Consider the following 20,270-nt stretch of genomic DNA (forward strand, 5'->3'; position numbering starts at 1 on the left):
GTAGATATAGTAAAACACTGCAACGGGCAATAGATAATATAGGCAATAGACACTGAGGTAAGTACAACATAAAATTATCAAGGCCAAAGTGACCCCCTCAAATGGTTTTGACTGCCTAAGGGAGTTGGAGAGGAATTACCCTGATTTTCCTCTCTCGTGGCCCCACTAACTGCGCCAAAGAGGTCATTGAGCTTTTGGACACACAAAGTGTTGTGTATCTAGTTAGCTCATAAAGGATTTCAGTTTCTGGATGAAAGCAGCAAAAATGAGAGAAGAGAGTAAAATACATGACTGAGAACACTCTTTGGGGACAGAGATACGACCAAGAAAGATGAGAGGTGGCTGAGAAAAGGGGCCATTAGAGAAACAGAGGGATAAAGGGGAAGGAGAGGAGAGAGACCTGGCCAGAAGGAAATGGAAGACAAGACAGAGAGAGACTGGAAACAGAGAGAGTCAGTAGTCAATGCAGCAAATAAGCACTGAGCATCAAGCTTACATTCCTTTGCTGAATTTTAATTCTGCTGGTAGGGTATTAGGGCCAGGAAATTCTAAAAAGGAAGACTTGCATTTCTTTAGCACCTTCCATGACCATAGGATTTCCTAATGCCAAAGAAATACTTTTGAAGTGTTGCTGTTGTTATGTAGGAAATTCTTTATTTTATATGTGATATAAAAGCCAAATATTCAGATAGGTGCAAAAGTAATTTTTAAAAGTAAAGTTTAATAAAGTGAGGGGGGAAATTGGGAAGCAAAAGGCTAGTCAAAATCTGGTACTCTATTCCCTACAGGCTGTTGATGCTGGGCCGGTGGAACTTTTTAAGACTGAGATCAATAAATTTCTGTTAGGTAAGGGTATCGAGAGATATGAAAAAAATGAAATTGAGATAACATGATCTAACAGATTGGCAGAACAGCTTAAGGAATTGATAATCTTCTCCTGTTCCTATATCCCTTGAATCTGTATTCTGTAACATATTTAGTAACTGTATGGGACTGTATGGAAGCTGTGTGGCTATGTTGATGAGAATTGATGGTAATCACACGCAATGCCATTTAGGGCAAAACGTGAACAGGAAATGCATCGGCTGGAGAAAATGAGAGAGGAGGAGGAGCTTAAATGCCAGCTACAGCTACGGCGACATCGAGCTCTACGAGAGTTTCGACAGCGGCAACTGAGCTTACTGGAAATAGTCCCTGCAAGTAAGTGAGTTTTCAAAAATTTGGTGCACTGGGGACCAAACTGCTTAAGTTTGCAATTTCTTCCTTCAAAACCCTCTTTAACAAAAGCTGTTTTTTCCCTTGAGTCTTTTCGGTCACCTGCTCGTCACCTTCCCTGTGCAGTTGTGTTCACTGACCTGCATTGTCTCCCAGTCCAGCATCACCTCGCTATTAAAATTTTCATCCTTTTTTTCAAATCACTCCATGGCCTTGCCTCTCCCTATCTCTGGAACCTCCTCCAGCCCCACAATCCTCTCATATCTCTGCACTCCTCCAACTCTGGCTCGGTGGCCATGCTTTGAGCTGCCTAGGCCTCTTTGTTTCTCTAGCTCTCTCTTCTCCTTTAAGATGCTCCTAAAATTCTACCCCTTTGACCAAGCTTTTGGCCACCCATCCTAATATCTTCTTCTGTGGCTTCCTGTCAGAATTTGTCTGATAAATCTCCTGAGAAGGGCCTTGGGACATTTAACTACATTAGAGGCTCTGTATAAATAAATGCAAGTTGTTATTGTTGTGACGTACTCTGAGCTATTGTTCTGCATGAGCAGCATTATGTAATGGCAAATTGTTGTCCTTTGGGAGGTTCATTGAGGGGTATGACTCTTTAGAACTTCCTTCAGCTGGGAGAAAAAGAAGTAACACACAGATTTCCAAAGTACATCGGGCAGAATTCTTTGGGTCAAAGGATCATATATTTGCAGGACAAGTCACATGTTCTTATGTTCAAAGATAGGTAATCAAATTGAGCCATAAAAGCAGCTTCAACTAACTCTGAATTCAGCAAAAGTTACAAGCTCCCTAGAGTTATGAAACATCGTAGGGAATTTTAGATACCTACATTGGGGATCTTACTCTATCCAGGGCTCTTCATTACCACTAGACATTGAGCATTGATGAAGTTGGGTTACTTCCCAGCAGACAGGCCTAGTTAATGTTATTGCAACTTTTTTACAAGTCTCAGAACAGACTATTTTTGAAAGCTGTGTAGTTTTAGGGATTCTTTGATGTTTTTAGCATTTCTGTAATGGAAATCAAATTCTTGGTACAGTCTTTGTATTTAGAAAATGTGTATCAGATGAGATTTGAGAACAGCATGGTGTCACATGATTTAAACTGTGGTGAATTCTTCAACATTTTACTAACTGTTCCTGACCCATTGCCAGCAATTGGCAGGCAAATCAATTGCAGTTCCTATTCATGATCACATATCAGCCACCTAGAGCATGGTCACACTCAGCTATTGTGGGGGAGGAAAAAAAAACAAGCTGCCTTATTGTCATATCCCAGTGATGAAATCATAACGCACCAGGGACCAATGCAACAGGCAAGTACTAGCTCCCTGGATCATTCATGAACCTGGATACTTAGTAAAGCGCACTCACTACCATAATGCTGCATGTGCACTGTGTAGTATTTAGTGTATTTTAATTAATAAGTTGTTTAATCCAAATCTGATTTGACATCAGAATTATTTCACATCATTTTGCAGGCCAATGTCATACATTATGTGTTCCTGCCAATTTATCGTTCAGTAGTGTTTCGATCTGACCATTGCTTTGATCTTCAATGTAATGTTTGGAGGTGCATTATCTGGCAGGGGAGAAACAATGATCATGAAGGTTGTGCTCCCAGGATGAGGCTATCCCATTGCACTCCGAGTGTGCAGACACCTGTGATGTCCCCAAATGCAGGGGACTTTTTGCACTTGACTGCAAAATTTGTGGTAGTGGGGAACTGCATTTGCACTTGGCCCTGATTTACAAATCATAAAACTATTTAGAACGCCTTGTACCGCCCCCAATTCTGTTTATTCCCCTGGCTTACAGTGTAATACTTGTCATCCTCTGTAGGCGAGATGGACAAATACCTACAGGAAGAGAGAGAGCGATCAGCACTGCTGATCCAGAAGGTCTGGCTCGGATACAGGCAGAGAAAGGCCTTCAACAAGCAAAAGCAGGCCCTTAAGGAATTCAGGGCAGCTGTTATTGTCCAGAGAGCTGTGAGTGCTTTCCTGATGTGTTGAAATGTAAAACTTTGGTGGGGAGGAGAAAAAATACAGAATTGTAATGTTGGAGCAGCATTTTGGGGTGACTTGCTATGCACCATTTTGCCTCCAGGATCTGCACTGGAGAAACCTGGAAAGATCAAGGAATGGGGGTAACAAAGATGCCATCTTAATCTGAAATGTTTAAAACATTGGCAAACGTACACCCTGAAAAATTATTTACTTTAAAATGATGAAATGACTATTTAGACAAGTGGATTGATTGAATGTATAATATATTTACGTTGAGAAAAGAATACTAGGTAGATAGATTTTGAATCCTAAAAACAAACTGGAGGGATGTTTCATAAATGTTGCTCAACTTGGGAATCGTATTTTGTGACTTTAAAGGAATGTTGTACATGAATGAGGAATTCTCTACAATCAGAATCACATTTCATGTCTGGGGATTTAATGTTTATCTTAAATTGTTATTGAGAGAGAAAAGGGGCATTAACCTTATTAATGGAGAACTAGAATTTTAGAAGAGCTTCATGAAATGTTTTTCTGGTTGTAGGTCTTGAAGTTCTTGAATAAGCGTCGAAACCTGAGATCATGCATCACACCTTGGCAGGGCCTCACAGACACACAGAGACTCGAACTGCGTGCTAAAGTAGATGCACATGTCAAACTTCATCCAGTGAGTATGCTGCACCAGAGATGTGGCCTGGTCTCCCAAAAATCACTTCTAAATCTGAATTTCATGTTTTCAAACATAAGGTTATGCGGATTGAGAAAAGGTCTTTCAACCCATCGAACCAACCCTATCCAGAACCCAATTCTGATTATTCTAGCAAGGACTCCTTCTTGCACCATCTGCTGATCACCCGCTTCATTGAATGTAAATTCCCTTGCTGAAAAATAAGCAGTGGATATTAATATCTGTACATCCTACAGTCCACTTTAGAATAGGGTTCCCCAAGGTCATGGAAACCCTGGGAAAGTCATTGAAATTTCTAAAATAAAACAAAGGCTGTAAGCTTTTGAAAAGTCATAGAATTTTATAAAGACAGGGGTGAGACTTTTGTGACTTAGGGCAGAATTTCAACCTTTTCCAATGTTTTTCTGACGACCACTGCCTCCCCTCCAATCACTTTCTTCACATTGCATGTATGGAATCCAGTACAGGTAGGTAGATTGATGACCCCATAAGCACTTTTCATGGAACACAAAATTTCTACAAAACAAGATACTTTTGTGAGAAATTGAAGTTATTGGATAACTGACACACAATGCAAGGTTCCAATGCTTGTGTAAAAGTACAAATGTCAGAGTTCATGATGTATTTGAAAGAAAAAATGGTCTTGAAGTATTTGGTTATGGAAAAGCCATCGAATTTTAATTTTTGAAAGGTGCAGGAGCCCTGTTAGAATTGAGTTAATCCCAAATGGCCTGAGTTTTGATGATACCAACGACATCTTACTGTGTAGTTTAGGTAACTGAGATCTTACATTTAGGAGCCTGAGTGTTGCAGATGAAAAGTTAAGTTTCAGAGAGATCTGAAAGATTCATACTCACACTGTTATCGACTGTCTTACAGTACCTAGCATTTAATTGGTAAACGATCCATTCATTTTCTTGTACAATGTTGATTATAATAAGTACATTTCCAAACTGACTTCTATGAAACCGTCCCTGTGTTTCTTTAAATACTGGCTTTGCGTTGACTAACAATTGGATCCATGGTAGATATTCTCTGGAGTTCAACATCATTGATGACTCTCTTGATCGGATCTCAGACCCCCTATAATCTGAGGAACCCATCACTGCAGCTAGTCTGATCCAAGGACCAGAACACTAGGATCCTCTGCTGTGTGTACTGCATAGAAAAATATGGCAGACAAAACTGGCGCAACATATTAACCCACAATTCCCCTCAGGTTTCTCAAGAGTCCAAGGAGAGAGCAAATGAGCGACATTCTCATGCTCAGGAGATGTTGGGCCAGTACCTCATGAGGAGAAACTTGGAGCGGAAGTCAGAACAGCGGCAGGAGGCACTGCTCGCCCAGATCAACACAGACATTGAGCTGCTGATGAGTAAGTCAGCTGATGGGCTACCTGTTAACCTTTTAAGAAGTGAGTGTTCTTTCACATTGTACACATTGAGCACAGTTACCCCCTGAGCACCACCTCAATATTGGACTCGGGAGAGGCCGAGGGTCAGTTCTTCCAAGTGTTCTCTCAAACCAGAGAACAAAAGAACATTCAGTTGCTTGGTAGTATAGAGCTTGAGCATTGCTGGAAAAAGACGCGCTTTTGAAACTTTTTGTCTTGCACTCAAGAATGCCAAATTTCAAAGGGAGCAGCAATTTATATTGCATCAGACAAGGGTGCTGATTGGGGCATTGCCATGGAGAATGTACCAATGAACTGTTGTACCCCATGTTTTTGTCGACTTGCCAACTAATCAGCATCCTTTCTCATTGAGTGTAAATTGTTGCTTCCTTTGAAATTTGGCATTCTTGCATCTGTCCGGATGCGTGCAGGACAAAAAACTTCGACGGCATGTCTCTTTTTTCAGCAAAAGAATTTGGGGAAAGAAAATGAATTTACAATGCAGGTTGCTCTGATGACTCACTGAGCTTAATGGGCAAGTGCTGTATAATTCAATGAATATGTCTTTATCCAGCTGTTTGAGACCTGTCAAAAGGCGCTCAGCCAAGCAAGTAAACTTGAATGACTGTGAAGCCCAAAGACCTGAGCCTCTGGCACTGCAACTGGGGCTCAGTCATCCTACCAGCAGGAGTTACCACTACTTGAAGCCCTTTGTTTAAAGTGCATAAGCCAACCTTCAGATTAGATTAATATCACAGAGAATGTGAAAGAGATTTCCAGTATTTGACCACTTTGCAGTACCAGCTTTATTCCTGACCTACTTCCACAACTTCTTCATCAATGTGCTCCTGATTAATCTTACTACCATATGGCAGCAATTTACCATCAGCGAATAACGGCTTGAAATGCCAATGTGAGTTTGCTTTTATTAAAATGCCCATGGAAGGTGGTTGTAACAAATTACAATGGCCTTGGATGAGCTTTAAGCAATCCTGAAGACAAAATAAAGAATGGTGCAAGCTGGAACGTCTAAAATAAAAGGAAAATGTTGGGAGTGGAGAGTCAGAGAGGGACGGAAAGGAAAAGGTAGCATGTAACTTACCTCTGAGTCACCTTTCAAAGCATTTTCTAAAAAAAATAAAATGGGTGTGGTCCATTGGTGATTTTAATTATTCTCAGCGGGCGAGTTTGAGTTTGGCCTTATTATGGAGCTTTGCCTGTGTCTGTAAATCAAAACGACAGGCAAAGTTTGAGATCTGAGAGAAGGTTCAGTCTAAAATGCTAACCTGTCTTTCTGTCTGACACTGATACGTCTGCAGTGCACCTCCAGCATGCTCACTTCTGATCTACTTCTGACGTACAACTAATGTTCCTGTACCATCCAATTCGAATTATTGCCTTGTGTAGTCGACTGCATTCTTATTTTCCTTTTAAACTGGCTTTATTTTTGTCTTGTAACGTCCAGACGCTCCAGGTTTGAAAGAGGCCACAAAGGAGGATACAGCGGTGTTTAGCAGCAGGTCTGTTCCTGTCGCAGCCAGAGCCAGGCAGTCCCATAACACCATGCTGCAGTTCACACGGGGACCCTGGTGGAAGAAACTGGGAGATGAGTTCCAGGATCCAGAAATGATCTACGCCCAGGACCTGGATTTTGATCTTGTGCTGTGATATAAGGGTCAGTGCCATAAAAACGCTGGCAGGGAGCACGAGGTGTCAGCCAAGTGGCAGGTGTGTGGCCAACGGTTTCATGATTTGTGTAGTCAACAGGCAAGCGTCCCCTTTGGTAGAAAATATTCATAACACCAATGCTTGAATGCTTTCTTCGGGTGCATGAAGAGCCCCAAGAAGGGAGGATAGAGCCTAATTTGTATAGCACTTTTTTTGAAGCACAGCCAGTGTTGTAGGAAAAGTAAAGGCCAATTTGCAAGTGTCAAGATCTCAAAATCAGTGATGTTCTGTTTTAGTGGTGATGGCTGAGTGATACATGTTAACCAGGAGAACTCCCTTGCATTTCTTCCACTCGTGGCAGGGGATATTGTTTTATAGCCACCTGAACCGGCATTTGGGAACTCAGTTCATGTCTCATCCAAAAGTCGGCATCTCTGACAGTGCAGCACTCCCTGAAGGTCCCACTGACGGCCACGAGATAAATGGCCGGTTAATCTGTTTCAGTGTTGTTGACTGAGAGGTAAATGTTGATCCCTAGTGTTGGGGGGTTGCGGAGGGCATTAAGCTTTAAACAAAGACTGGAGCAGTGGAATTTTTCAACCCTGAAAGGCCACTAAGAGGGAAGGCTTGTTAAAGGAACATAAGGCACGCAGCACCGAAAAAGGCAAATACAGGACGCTACTTCAAGATAAAAATACATACCGAGACAAGTGAAAGGTAAAACTTGAACTGATATCAGAATGTTTCAAACAGAGTGATGAAAATCTGAAGTGAACTTCCAGATGGGATAGCAGATGCAAAAACCTTGAATGTTTTAAGGAAAAATTAGATGCCATAAATGGGGAATTATATTTTTTTCTAGATGGCTTGCCTATAATGGGCTGATTGGCCTCCCATATCCATATGATATTTCATAGCTTAACTTTTTAAAAAACATTTATTTATTAAACTTCAACCCGTTTTTCCGACCTGTGCTGATCCGGAGTTTATTTGGCAGACCTAATTACTTACTCCGTGGTTTTCCATCAGGGAGCTTTAGTTAAAGCACCCTGCTGAAAAGGCTTTGTACAGTCCGCCCAGGAAACTGTCAATCCCTGCAGCAATTTACTTTTCTGTACCAGTGTGAGTAAATCTCTGCATTTTCACAATTTCCAGGTAATCAGCAGAGAGAACCTTCTAGGAGGCAAATCAGGTCTTTACCAGTGCTAGGTAGATGTTAAACTTGCAGCTGAATGACGTGCAAGAGAAAGAGGAAACTGCGCTGCTGATATCTCCCTCTCCCTTTTTGTGTGGTAAAGGGCACGCAGGACTTAGTCACCCCTCTATTTGGTACCTTCACCTTCTTAACATTAGCCCTGTTTCTGAACTCTTGTGCAGCCAATCCTCCAGTTACTGGGAATTTCTGCCTAGGCTGAACTACTGCTGTCTAATTTTTCTTCACTATTCTGCTGCAGCTTAGATCACGAACTGAAACATCAGAGTGAGGAATTGAAAATACTCCACCCCAACTCAGCATTAACAGCATCACCATGACATATATCGACGGTTCCTTCATTGTCGCTGGCCCAAAGTCCTAGAACTCTCTAGCACTCTTGTGGGAGCGCCTCATAGAGTCATTACTGCACAGAAGAAGGCCACTCGGTCTATCAAGTCCATGTGCGCCATACAGAAATCCAGTCAGCCCCCTTCGTCCTGCTCTATCCTATAGCCCTACAAGTTTATTTCCCTCAGGTGCTCATCCAGTTTTCTTTTGAAATCATTGAATGTCACCACTTTGACCACTCTCATCGACAGCAAGTTCCAGGTCATTACCACTCACTGCATAAAAATGTTCTTCCTCACATTCCCCCCTGCATCTCTTGCTCAAAACCTTAAATCTGTGACCCCTAGTCCTTGTACCATGAACTGATGGAAACAGCTTTTCTTTATCTACCTTATCTAAACCTGTCATAATCTTGTACACCTCTTATTAAATCTCACCTCAAACTACTTTGCTCCAAAGAGAACAACCCCATTTTCTTTTACCTAACCATGAGCTAAAATCCTTCCTCCCTGGAACCATTGTGATAAATCTTCTCTGCACCCTCATCCTTCCAAAAGCTTCCTAAAGCATCCTTCATAAAGTTTAAGGGGAGATGGTGGAGTAGTGGTAATGTCACTGGACCAGTAATCCAGAGGCCCAGGCTAATGCACTGGGGACATAGGTTCAAATCGCACCACATTAATTAATAAAAAAATTAATAATTTTGCTATGATATGGCAGGTGATATGTACCAGAAGGACCAAACCCCCAAGGGAAAATTGGCCACGCTATCACAATGGTTCTGCAATTTGTATTTATTACGAGAAGATTTGTATACTGCATTCAGAAGTAGTGAGTCCACTAACACCTTTAGTGATTTAAAAAATTAAATTAAAACATTTATTAACAAAAGAAAAGAATTCAAACACATACATAAGATTACAGTTACATGATACTATAACAAATCCCAAAATTCCTAATTAACCTCACTCCCAACTACATACTCTCTTTAAGGCAACAGTCCAAAATAGATTTTAAATTTAAATAGGCAATACAGCAAGGTTAGCACACACACCCACTCAACAGTGGAATTCCAAAGGCTTTTAAAACAACTTTAGTTACTGGCCACAGCAAACTTCTACAAAAGTGGCCAGAGGCTTTTCCCCAAGGCTGCTTTACACGGTGTACCTTTCAAGATTTTATATGGCCACCCACACAAAGCCTTCCATCCCTGTTTATATATGTTTTCTCTCTTTATAAAATCCCATTGTTCTACATGTCTATGGAAGTTTACTTTTCCCACAATATAAAAATCTTTCATATTGCCAATATGGTCAGTACCTTTGGGAAGAATAAATATACTGCTTGGCCTTGCTTACCTTGTTAGTTGTAAGCATCCTATCATCCCTTTGAAGCCCAAACACCTTTCTACTTATCTTAAAATACAAGTTTCATTCACACTTTATCTATTGACTCTTAGACTCTAGTTCACTCGTTAGCATTTCAAATACCCTTTTTACACCTGACTCTTCTGATAATTTGAACCTTGCAGTCTACCTGACTAAACAATTAAATCAGTCACATAGATAGAACCATCCACACTCAATCATAAACCTACCTTACAATATCCCATAATACTGTTTTGAAAAATACGATAGTTGCGTAACAATCTGGATTTGAAAAGCTAGTGTTTGTGATGGTGACCCCTGTTGTGGATTTCTGTAAAAAAAAAAAACATCTGGTTCACTAATGTCCTTTAGGGAAGGAAACCTGCTGTCCTTACCTGGTCTGGCCCACATGTAACTTCAGATCCACAATAATGTGGTTAATTCTTACTGCCCTCTGAAATGGCCTAGCAAGTCACTCAGCTCTAGAGCAATTAGGGATGGACAACAATTGCTGCCCTTGCAAGTGACACCCACATCTCTTGAAATTTTTTTTTAAATCCGTCATAAAGAGGTGGGAGCAGAACTGGGCACAATACTCTACTTGTGGCCTAACTAGAGCTTTATAAAGGTTCAACAAAACTTCACCACATGAACTCCAGCATTCAAGAAAAAGGCCCATCACCACCTTCTGAAGGGCCGCTAAGGATGGGTAATAAATTCCAGCTTTGCTAGTGACACCCATATCCCAAGAATGGATTTTTCAAATGACCCAGACGACCTATAGATGCACTCAATTTATTCTCTTGCAATTTTGCTTTATGGCATTGTGTGTGTTCCTCAATGTCTGCTCCCACTTTGTTTATGAAAGGAAGTAGTAGGTCTTAAATTCATATCGGAAATGCAGTAGCTAACTTGAGCACAGCAAGGTACCACAAACAGCAATAAGATAATGACCAGAATTTTTTTTTTCAGAGATGTTGGTTGCGGCGTAAGAATTAAGCAGGACACCAACAGCAACATCTTACCTTCATAGCATTTTTAATGAACTAAAACATCACAAGGCACTTCACATGAGCATTACTAGACAAAATTAGGCACTGAGCCACCTAAGGTGATATTCGGGCAGATAACCAAAAACTTGGTCAAAGGGAGCAACGAAAATTTGGGAATGCGCAAGAGGCCAGAATTAGGGGAGCGCAGATACCTTGGAGGGTTCAAGGGCTGGAGAAGATTACAGAGTTAGGAAGGTGAAAGGCCATAGAGGGATTTGAAAACAAGAGTGAGAATTTGAAAATTGAAACATTACTAGACCCGGCGCCAATCAAGGTCAGCGAACACAGGGATTTGCAGATAATAAGGCCATAAGTGCAGAGTTTTGGATGATGAATAGGAAAATAAAGAGAGATTTTGTCTCTTGAAAGTGATTAGATTGTGGAACTCGCTAACACAGGAAGCGGTTGAGGCAAATAGGTTAGATGCTTTCAAAAAGAAAATAGACAAGTACGAGAGGCAAAGGAATAGAAAGATATGCTGAAATGAGGCAGGCTGAATGGGAGGAGCCTCATCTGAAGCATGAATACCAGCAGAGATTAGTTGGGCCAAATGGCCTGCTTTTGTGCTGTACATTCTGTGTAGTGCTGCATTCCCTGTATACCGCACTGGAGAGTCAGCCTAGATTCTGTGCTCAACAGGCCCTAGTGAGCCTCACAGCGAGTTACAGGATACGTTGTAAGTCCAATATATGAGAAACAAGAGGAAGGAGCTGGTGGGCAAACCTGGGATTTGAGGAAAGAAAATGTGGATTGGTGATTGCAGCAAATCGATCTGAAAATAGACTAGAGTGAGAGATGTCAGTTCAGGGAAGCCTAGCACTTGGAACCACTAATCACACAAGATGAGAGTGTTTAAATATTCATGCATGGAATGTCTGTCCTGACAGCTGTTGTTGACTTTGTTTATACTCAGATACAAAACAAGAAATACTTAGCTGTCATTTGCTAGCTGCAGCAAGCATCTGACTTTGAAGAGCAAAGCCACTGCATTAAGGGTGACTTACGTACAAACTGATAAGCCGTCTGGAATATATAAAGAGGTAAACAGTAGTTTAAGAGTATAATGCAACTTTAATGTAGCAAACCGTCACAGGGATTGAGGGAGGAAAATATAGGAAGGTAGGAGGATTTCTGAGATGTAAAGGGGGTAAGGAGGGAAGGGGTTAGCAGTGAGCTCCAGACTATAGGGTGAATTTATATTGTAGAGCTCAACATCCATTATTAAAATAATCTCATAGATTTTGAGAGACATTATAGCAGTGTGTAGTGGGAAACGGGTATGACACACAGGATTTTTTTTTACATAGCATAAAAAGCACAGAAACATGCCATTCTGCCCAACTAGTCCATACCAGTGTTTAGGCTCCACTTGAACCTCCTCTCATCTTTCCTCATCTAAATCTAATCCTCTACTCCCTTCTCCCTCATATGCTTGTCTCTCTTCCTCTTAAACATTATACCATTATGACGTTATACTCTAAATGAACCTCCTCCAACCCATCTTCTCACCCTATCAGCATAGCCTTCTATTCCTTCCTTCGTTATGTGCATATCTGTCTTCCTATTAAATGTATTGATCAACAACGGAGTCAAGAGTTATGAGGGGTGGACATGAGAGTGGAATTGAGGCCACAATCAGAGCAGCCATGATATTGTCAAGTGGGGCAGCAGGGCAAAGGCTGAATGGCCTACTCCTGATCCTAATTCTTGTGTTATTGTATCACTGCAATTTTCCTTCACCACTCCCTGTGGTAGTGAGTTCCACATTTGGACGTATTAATTGCTATGTTATATTTATGGCCTCTTGTTTTACTCCTGTCCAACAAATGGAAATATCTTCCCTCCATCTATCCTATCAGTAGTCCCTTTCAGACTTTTAAATACCTCCCTCAGGTCATCCTTCAAACTTCTCTTTTCTAGAGAAAAACCTGTTCAGCCTTTCCTGATCAGTATAAGACAAAGGTTAAGTCATTTGGGAAGCAACAGGAAGATGTATGTACACATAGGAGTTGGAGGGAATGTGGTTGAGCAATTGGCAAAGTTTGTCCACCTTTGTCGGTTAGTTTCAGAGAATGGAATGAAGACATCAACAGAAGGATTGGACTTATGCTGCTTTTGGACAATCAAGCAAGATGTGGAAGGCTAAATATATTTTGGTTAAAAATGAAGGTGAGAATTTATCATTATACAATCCGTCAGTATGTATAAAGTGCAGCAATTTCCCTGTGATAAGGATGAAGCCACAGAAATAGCAGTCCCAGTTGCTGACAGTTGAGTGTTTGTGAGTGTGAGGGGGAAGAGATTCGTTCCATTGTGGTCCAGTCACTTCTGAATATAATTTTTGATATTCTGCATATCTGCTCTTGACAGAAATACATACGCAGGTAAAAAATTGGTAAGAGCCACCTTTCTATTCATTACTTTTTTTCTTTATTACAATGTGACCCCAAATTGCTGCATTCCACCTCGCTCACTCCCCAATAAATCAGTCCAGTATTGAACTAACTGGCGTTCTTTGATTATAGTTATACTGCTGTCTTCCCTCGATCACTGGAAATCAGGTTCATTATTTTCAGGCTTCAATGCATCAACCCAGTCTCCAGAGAGCTACAGAGAATTTCAATTAGTGAGCCCATTCTCCCTTTAATTTCTCTCTCCAGCCTTAGAGTAATTTCACTTGGGCCCCATCACCTTGCAGCCGCTTTTTCTTCCCCTTCACCACCTATTTTTTGCTTCTTATCTCTCAGGTATCTCTTTGTATAAACATCTCCAGTACTCAGGCTAAGAAATGCTACTGCTGACTGCTTCTCTGAATGCTGATCGGTAGAACTTACTAAAAAAAAATGGTCAGCAATGCCTCTTTACTGTTTATGCTCCCTGAGTCTTAAGGGGCTCCCACTAGTGACAGCCCCTTTGCCTGTGCTTATTTACTTTCACAAATAAGAACATGTTCTTATTTTTCAATTCTTGCTCTAATTTATTTTTCCAATGCCTAACCGTCCACTAAATAAACCATTAATAATTATTTTTTCCAGATCTCTGTCCGGTTCATTGGTCTCACTCAGTGTATAGTTGAGCTGCACAGACCAGGCAGGTACCAATAACGGCTTGCATTTTATATAGTGCCTTTAATAAAGTAAAACTTCCCAAGGTACTTCACCAGAGAGTTTCTTTTATTCTTTCATGGTCTATAGGCATCATTTCCCATCCCTAATTGCCCTTGAACTGACCGACTTGCTAGGCCATTTCAGAGGACAGTTAAAAGTCAACCACATTGCTGCGGGTCTGGAATCACATGTAGGTCAGACCGGGTAAGGATGGCGGATTTCCTTCCCTGAAGGGCACTAGTGAACCAGATGGATTTCCACTACACCACCGTCTCGCCCTAAAGAATTAGCAAACAAAAGAGTAAAGCAGAATATTTTTTAAAAGATGAGAAACTTGTAAGTGTTGATGTTCAAAGAGACTTGGATGTGCCCACACAAGGAATGCAGAAAGTTAGCGTGCAGGTACAGCATGCAATTAGGAATGCAAGTGGCATATTGGCATTTATTGCAAGGGTACTTAAGAAAGGATATACTTGCATTGGAGGCGGTACAGTGAAGGTTCACTAAATTAGTCTCTGGGATGGAGGGGATTGTCCTATGATGAGAGATTGAGTAAATTGGGCTCATATTCTCTGGAGTTTAGAAGAATGAGAAGTGATTTCATTGAAACATAGAAGAGTATGAAGGGGCTCGACAGGATGGACACTGGGAGACTGGGAGATTGTTTCCGCTGGTTGGGGAATCTAAAACATGGGGGCACAGTCTCGGGATAAAGGCTGATCATTTAGGACTGAGATGAGGAAAATTGCTTCATTCAAAGGATTGTGAACCTTTGGAATTCTCTACCCCAGAGGTTGGTGGATGCTCCATCGTTGAATACTTTTAAGGCTGGGATAGACAGATTTTTGGTCTCTCAGGGAATCAAGGGATATAGGGAGTGGGTGGGAAAGTGGAGTTGAAACCCATGATTGTATTGAATGGCAGAGCAGGCTCGATGGGCTATGTGGTCTACTTCTGCTCCTATTTCTTGTGTTCTTGTGAGCCAAATAAGGAAATATTAAGACAGTTGACCAAAAGGTGTGCCTCTTTTAAGCAGCATCTTAAAAGAGAAGAGAGGTAGAGGCATAAGTTTAAAGAGGATATTCCAGAGCTTGTGGACTAAATGGTTGAAAGAACAACTTCTAATCGTAGGATGAATGAACTCAGTGGGAGGCTGGGGATATACACTAAAAACCAGAGAAAGTGGAATGCAAAGTTCTCGGAAGGTCGTAGGGCTGGAAGAGGTTACAGAAATAGGGAGGGAGGAGGTCATAGAGGGATCAAATTCACATCTCAGCCACATTAGTAGTATTAGAAGTTGTCTTGATACTTTTGCCTGAGGCTTCCCACTCCTGGCCACTCTCCAGTGACCCTCCTCCCTACTGCAAATGTACAAATGTTTTCGCAGGGCAAGACATGACTTGTGCAACAAAAATAAAAATGTTGAAAACATCAGCAGGTCAGGTAGCATGTGTAGAGATGGAAACAAGTTTAACAATACAGGAACAGAACTCTGGGCAGGGGGTGGGGTGCGATGGCCTAGTGGTATTGACTAGTAATCCAGAGACCCAGGGTAATGCTCTGGGGACTCAGATTCAAATCCCACCACAGCAGAATTCAATCAAATTAAAACAGGTTGTACCTGAACCAGATTGGGACCAACATCCTTGCAGGGAGTTTGCTAGTGCTGTTGGAGAAGGCTTAAACTAACTTTGGGGGGGGGGGGGAGAGATCCTGAGAGGAATTTCAGCAGGAGGAGATGCACAGCCAAAATTAGAAGGGAGAGCAGGTGAGCCTGGAAGGCATAGAAATTAAAGGCCAGTTAAGGCACAAGGGAGTTTGGCAAGGTTGGATGGTATTTATTTTAATGCAAGGAGTCTGACGAATAAGGCAGATGAATTGAGGGCACAAATTAACACATGGAAGTATGATGTCATTGCTGTCACAGAGTCATGGTTGAGAGAGGGCAGGATTGGCAATTCAATAGTCTAGGATATAGGGTCTTCAGACAAGACAGGGAAGATGGTAAAAGAGGAGGGGAGATCGCAATATTGATCAAGGAATCAATTACAGCAGTAAGGAGGGATGACATCTTCGAAGGCTCTGCAAATGAAGCCATATGGGTAGAACTTAAAAACAAAAATGGAACAATCACATTGCTGGGAGTATACTATAGGCCCCCAAAGAGTCAGAGAGAAAAAGAAGAGCAGATATGTAGGCAAATTTCAGAGAAGTGTAAAAATAATAGAGTAATAATTGTGGGGGATTTCAACTTCCCCAACGTTAACTGAATTAGTCATAGTATGATAGGTTTAGAGGGAGAAGAATTCTTAAAATGTATCCAGGAGAGCTTTTTAAGCCAGTACGTAGAAAGTTATACAAGAGAGGGGACGGTCCTGGACTTAATTTTAGGGAATGAAGCCAGGCAAGTGGTAGAGGTATCAGTGGGGGAGCATTTTGCAGATAGTGACATAACTCCATTAGATGCAAGGTTGTTATGGAAAAGGACAAGGATGGGCCAGAAATCAGAGTTCTAAATTGGGGGAAGGCCAATTTTAATAAGATCAGGTATGATTTGGCCAGAGTGGACTGGGAGCAGCTATTTTTAGGTTAATCTGCGTCAGAACAGTGGGACAGATTCAAGAAGGAAATAGGGAGAGAACAGGGCCAACATATTCCAGTAAAGACAAAGGATGGGACCAGCAAATCCAGGGAACCCTGGATGTCAAGGGATATACAGGATTGATGAAGAGTCATACGGACTCCAAACGTTGATTCTGACTTCCTTTCCACAGATGCTGTCAGACCTGCTGAGTTTTTCCAGCTATTTTTGTTTTGGCTGAGGGATATACAGGATTGGATAAAGAGAAAAAGGGACGCTTATGGCAGATACCGAGGGCTCAAAACAGCAGAAACCCTCGAGGAATATTGAATGTGTAGGAGGGGACTTAAAAAGGAAATTAGGAGAGCAAAAGGTGTTTTTGTGACTGGATGCCTGAGTCCAGTGGGTTCCACAGGGATCAGTGTTGGGTCCCTTGCTGTTTGTGGTATAAACGATTTAGACTTAAATGTAGGAGGGTTGATCAGTAAGTTCGTGGATTACATGAAAATTGGTGGGGTGGTAAATAGTGAGAAGGATAGCCTTAGATTACAGGAGGATATAGACCGGCTGGTCAGATGGACTGATCAATGGCAAATGGAATTTAATCCAGATAAGTGTGAGGTGATGCACTTGGGCAGAACAAACAAGACACGGGAATACACAATGAATGGTAGGACCCTGGGAAGTACCGAGGATCAGGGGGACCTTGGTGTGCATGTCCACCGGTCCCTTAAGGTAGTGGAACAGGTAGATCAGGTGGTTAAGAAGGCGTATGGGATACTTGCCTTTATTAGCCGAGGCATAGAATAGAAGAGCAATGAAGTTATGCTGAAAATGTATAAAATGCTGGTTAGGCCACAGCTGGAGTATTGCGTGCAGTTCTGAATTCGGCATTATAGGAAGAATGTGATTGCACTAGAGGGAGTGCAGAGGAGATTTACCAGGATGTTGCCTGGGCTGGAGAGTTTTAGTTATGAAGAGAGATTGGATAGACTAGGATTATTTTCCCTGGAGCAGAGGAGATTGAGGGGGGACATAATTGAGGTGTACAAAATTATGAGGGGCATCAGTAGGATAGACAGGAAGGAACTTTTCCCCTTGGTGGAGGGATCAATAACCAGGGGGTTATTTAGGGTAAGGGGCAGGAGGTTTAGAGAGGATGTGAGGAAGAATTTTTTCACCCAGAAGGTGGTGGGAATCTGGAACTCACTTCCTGAAAGGGTGGTAGAGGCAGAAACCCTCATAACATTTAAGAAATATTTGGATGTGCACTTGTGATGCCATGGCATACAAAGCTATGAGCCTAGTGCTGGAAACTGGGATTAAAACAGTAAGGTACTTGTTTGACCAGGGCAGACTCAATGGGCTGAAGGGCCTTTTTCTGTTCTGTAGACCTCTATGACTCTATAATTCTTTGTCAGAACTGGAAAATATTACAGGTGAACTGCTTATGAAGGAAATGAATGGTGATGGCAGTGGTGGGTTGGGTGGTGGCAGTGGTTGTGGGCAGGTGGTAGTGGTAGTGGGTGGGGTAGATAAGCCACTTTCACCAGAAAGAAAAATAGCCTGTAAAGTGGAGAATAGGAGCTGATTAAATGACAGTGGTAAGTTGCAAGGTAATAGGATAAAAGCAGCCCTGATGAGAGAAATTAGAGGAATCACAGCCCATAAAAGGAGGTGAGAGGGACTGAATTCCTGAGTTCAGTGTCTTTGTTGCACTGCTTGTGGGTCAGGAGGAGCTCAACAAATTTCCCTCCATGCCATCTGACCCTCGCCATTGGCCAACCCAAACCCCTCCCACAATATCCGATTTGACCCTGAACCCCCACAGTGTTTCACAACCCTTTTGGTATGCTGACCAACTCCCTGCCCCAACCCATCTTCCCAATAACCAATACCCCTCCCACCACCAATGTCTGATTCAATGCACCCACCTCTGCAAAGGTCAACCCCCCGCCCTCCACTCTTCTGATGCCCAATTCAATACCTTTCCCCTGTTTCCGCCCACCCCTACCATATTCAACTGTCTTCCACATTGTCAGACATAACTCCCTGGCTATTCTCCTCCCCAACAGACAGACTAGTCAAACTGGACAGTGTTGGGGTGGAGAGACCTGCGAACAAAAGGAAAGAGTCATCCAATGGTTAATTTCGGCAGAACATTCAGGAAACCCATAGTTCAAGGTTTCCCATCCAATAATCCACTCTTCTACTCCCTGAGTAAATATTGGGACCCATGAGTTTGGCTTCAAGAAAGCATATTGAGCTCCTGATTTAAATTAATACTGTGCAGTTAATCTCTGAAAATGTTTAATTTCACTCAGTTATGGACATCCAGTGAGCCTTTCCCAGCTGTTATCTTGTGCAAATGAAGTCTAAAATTTGATGCTGTAATTGTCATTATTATATTACAGTACCCAACAGGCCATAACACACAAGTAATTTATATAAGTACAATAGACGAATAACAAGAACAGCAACTTTCCTGATCACACCTCTGTGAATCACCTTGGAATTTGTTTCTATGTTAACTGTATAGACTCCTAGTCAAAATTTAACATCCTCATTCTCCCTGGCCTTACCCCCTCCCTATCTCTATAATCTCCCCCAACCCTCAGAAATCCCTGTGCTCCTCCATTTCTGGCCTCTTTGGCATCCTCGATTTCAATCGTTCCACCATTGGCGGCCGTGCCTTCAGCTGCTTGGTCCCTAAGCTCTTGAATTCCCTCTGTAAACCTCTCCATTTTTCCCTCGTCCTTTAAGAGGCTCTTTAAAACCTACTTCTTTAACCAAGCTTTTGGTCACCTGTCCCGATATCTCCTTGTGGGGCTTGGTGACGAGCTCGGTCTGATTACGCTTCTGAGCAGTCCATCAGGGCATTTTACTACGTCAAAGGCGCTATGTAAATGCAAGTTGTCACTACAAAAGTGTATCTAGTCTCCCTTTAAAAGATGCAGAGATCGTTGCCTCCACTGCCTCTTGTGACAAACTTCTCTATTCTCTGAAACAACTCCCTGCAGAAAAGAAAGGGAAAAGGTTGGAAAAGTGACCGAAGAGAAAGAGAGAGTGTGAGTGGAGAATTCCAGTGAGTGTTAATAGTTTTTCCTATTTCCATTTGTGTACCATGAACTGCTACGCTCTGTTGTGAAGGCTCTCTAAACTGGCAGGATGACGCCATCCTGAGACAATCTGTAAACTGTGTAACCCAGCGACAGTCGTATTTGCGACACTCATAAGTATGATGGATGAGTGAAGGGAGGTTTGTTGAAGTAGCAATTTTGCTACACATCATCCAGGTTAAGCATGGTCTTTTGTCTTGATTTACTAGATGAAGAGAGAGAGACAGACAGACAGACAGACTGTACCTCATTACTTTGGCAAGTGTACTAGCTGGGTAACATGATGCTGGTAAAACACCAGAGGGCAGTACCCAACACCGTATTGGTGAGCCATGGAAAGTATATTAAAAGTTATATTAAAACAGTGCCCACTAGGGTTTCCAACCCTCTAGGGATTTCCTTGAAGTCTCCAGGAATTGAAGATTAATCTCCAAGATATTGTTATGCCTAAACACAGGAGAAAGATCATAAAGGCATTAAACAATTGGATTAAAAGTATTCTTGGAACAATTTTTT

General features: G+C 41.9%; 2 protein-coding genes and 1 pseudogene across 6 annotated transcripts in view; all 3 read left to right on the top strand.

The window, feature by feature from the left end:
• Positions 1–20,270, top strand: part of iqcb1 (IQ motif containing B1) — a 153,195-nt gene that overhangs the window by 40,563 nt on the left and 92,362 nt on the right. Inside the window, exons 10-16 of one of the 4 annotated variants that reach the window (XM_041200165.1) lie at positions 1,058–1,200; positions 3,069–3,217; positions 3,780–3,902; positions 5,143–5,299; positions 6,783–7,045; positions 11,861–11,987; positions 13,011–13,116. In XM_041200165.1, the coding sequence (XP_041056099.1) occupies positions 1,058–1,200; positions 3,069–3,217; positions 3,780–3,902; positions 5,143–5,299; positions 6,783–6,985 (775 nt within the window). In that variant the 3' untranslated portion in view covers positions 6,986–7,045; positions 11,861–11,987; positions 13,011–13,116. Of the gene's footprint in view, positions 1–1,057; positions 1,201–3,068; positions 3,218–3,779; positions 3,903–5,142; positions 5,339–6,782; positions 7,262–11,860; positions 11,988–13,010; positions 13,117–20,270 lie in introns of those variants that run through there. The other 3 variants (XM_041200162.1, XM_041200164.1, XM_041200163.1) reach the window with 3 other exon arrangements.
• Positions 2,801–2,973, top strand: LOC121285375 (annotated as a pseudogene).
• The window catches only part of si:dkey-91i10.2 (uncharacterized protein LOC555224 homolog), a 128,781-nt gene continuing 126,701 nt past the window's right edge, over positions 18,191–20,270 (top strand). For both annotated transcript variants that reach the window (XM_041200161.1, XM_041200160.1), the window contains exon 1: positions 18,191–19,720. The gene's annotated coding sequence lies outside the window, so the exon portion shown is untranslated. The remainder of the gene's footprint in view (positions 19,721–20,270) is intronic.

This window comes from Carcharodon carcharias, chromosome 12, assembly GCF_017639515.1.
Source record: "Carcharodon carcharias isolate sCarCar2 chromosome 12, sCarCar2.pri, whole genome shotgun sequence".
Classification (NCBI taxonomy): Eukaryota; Metazoa; Chordata; class Chondrichthyes; order Lamniformes; family Lamnidae; genus Carcharodon; species Carcharodon carcharias.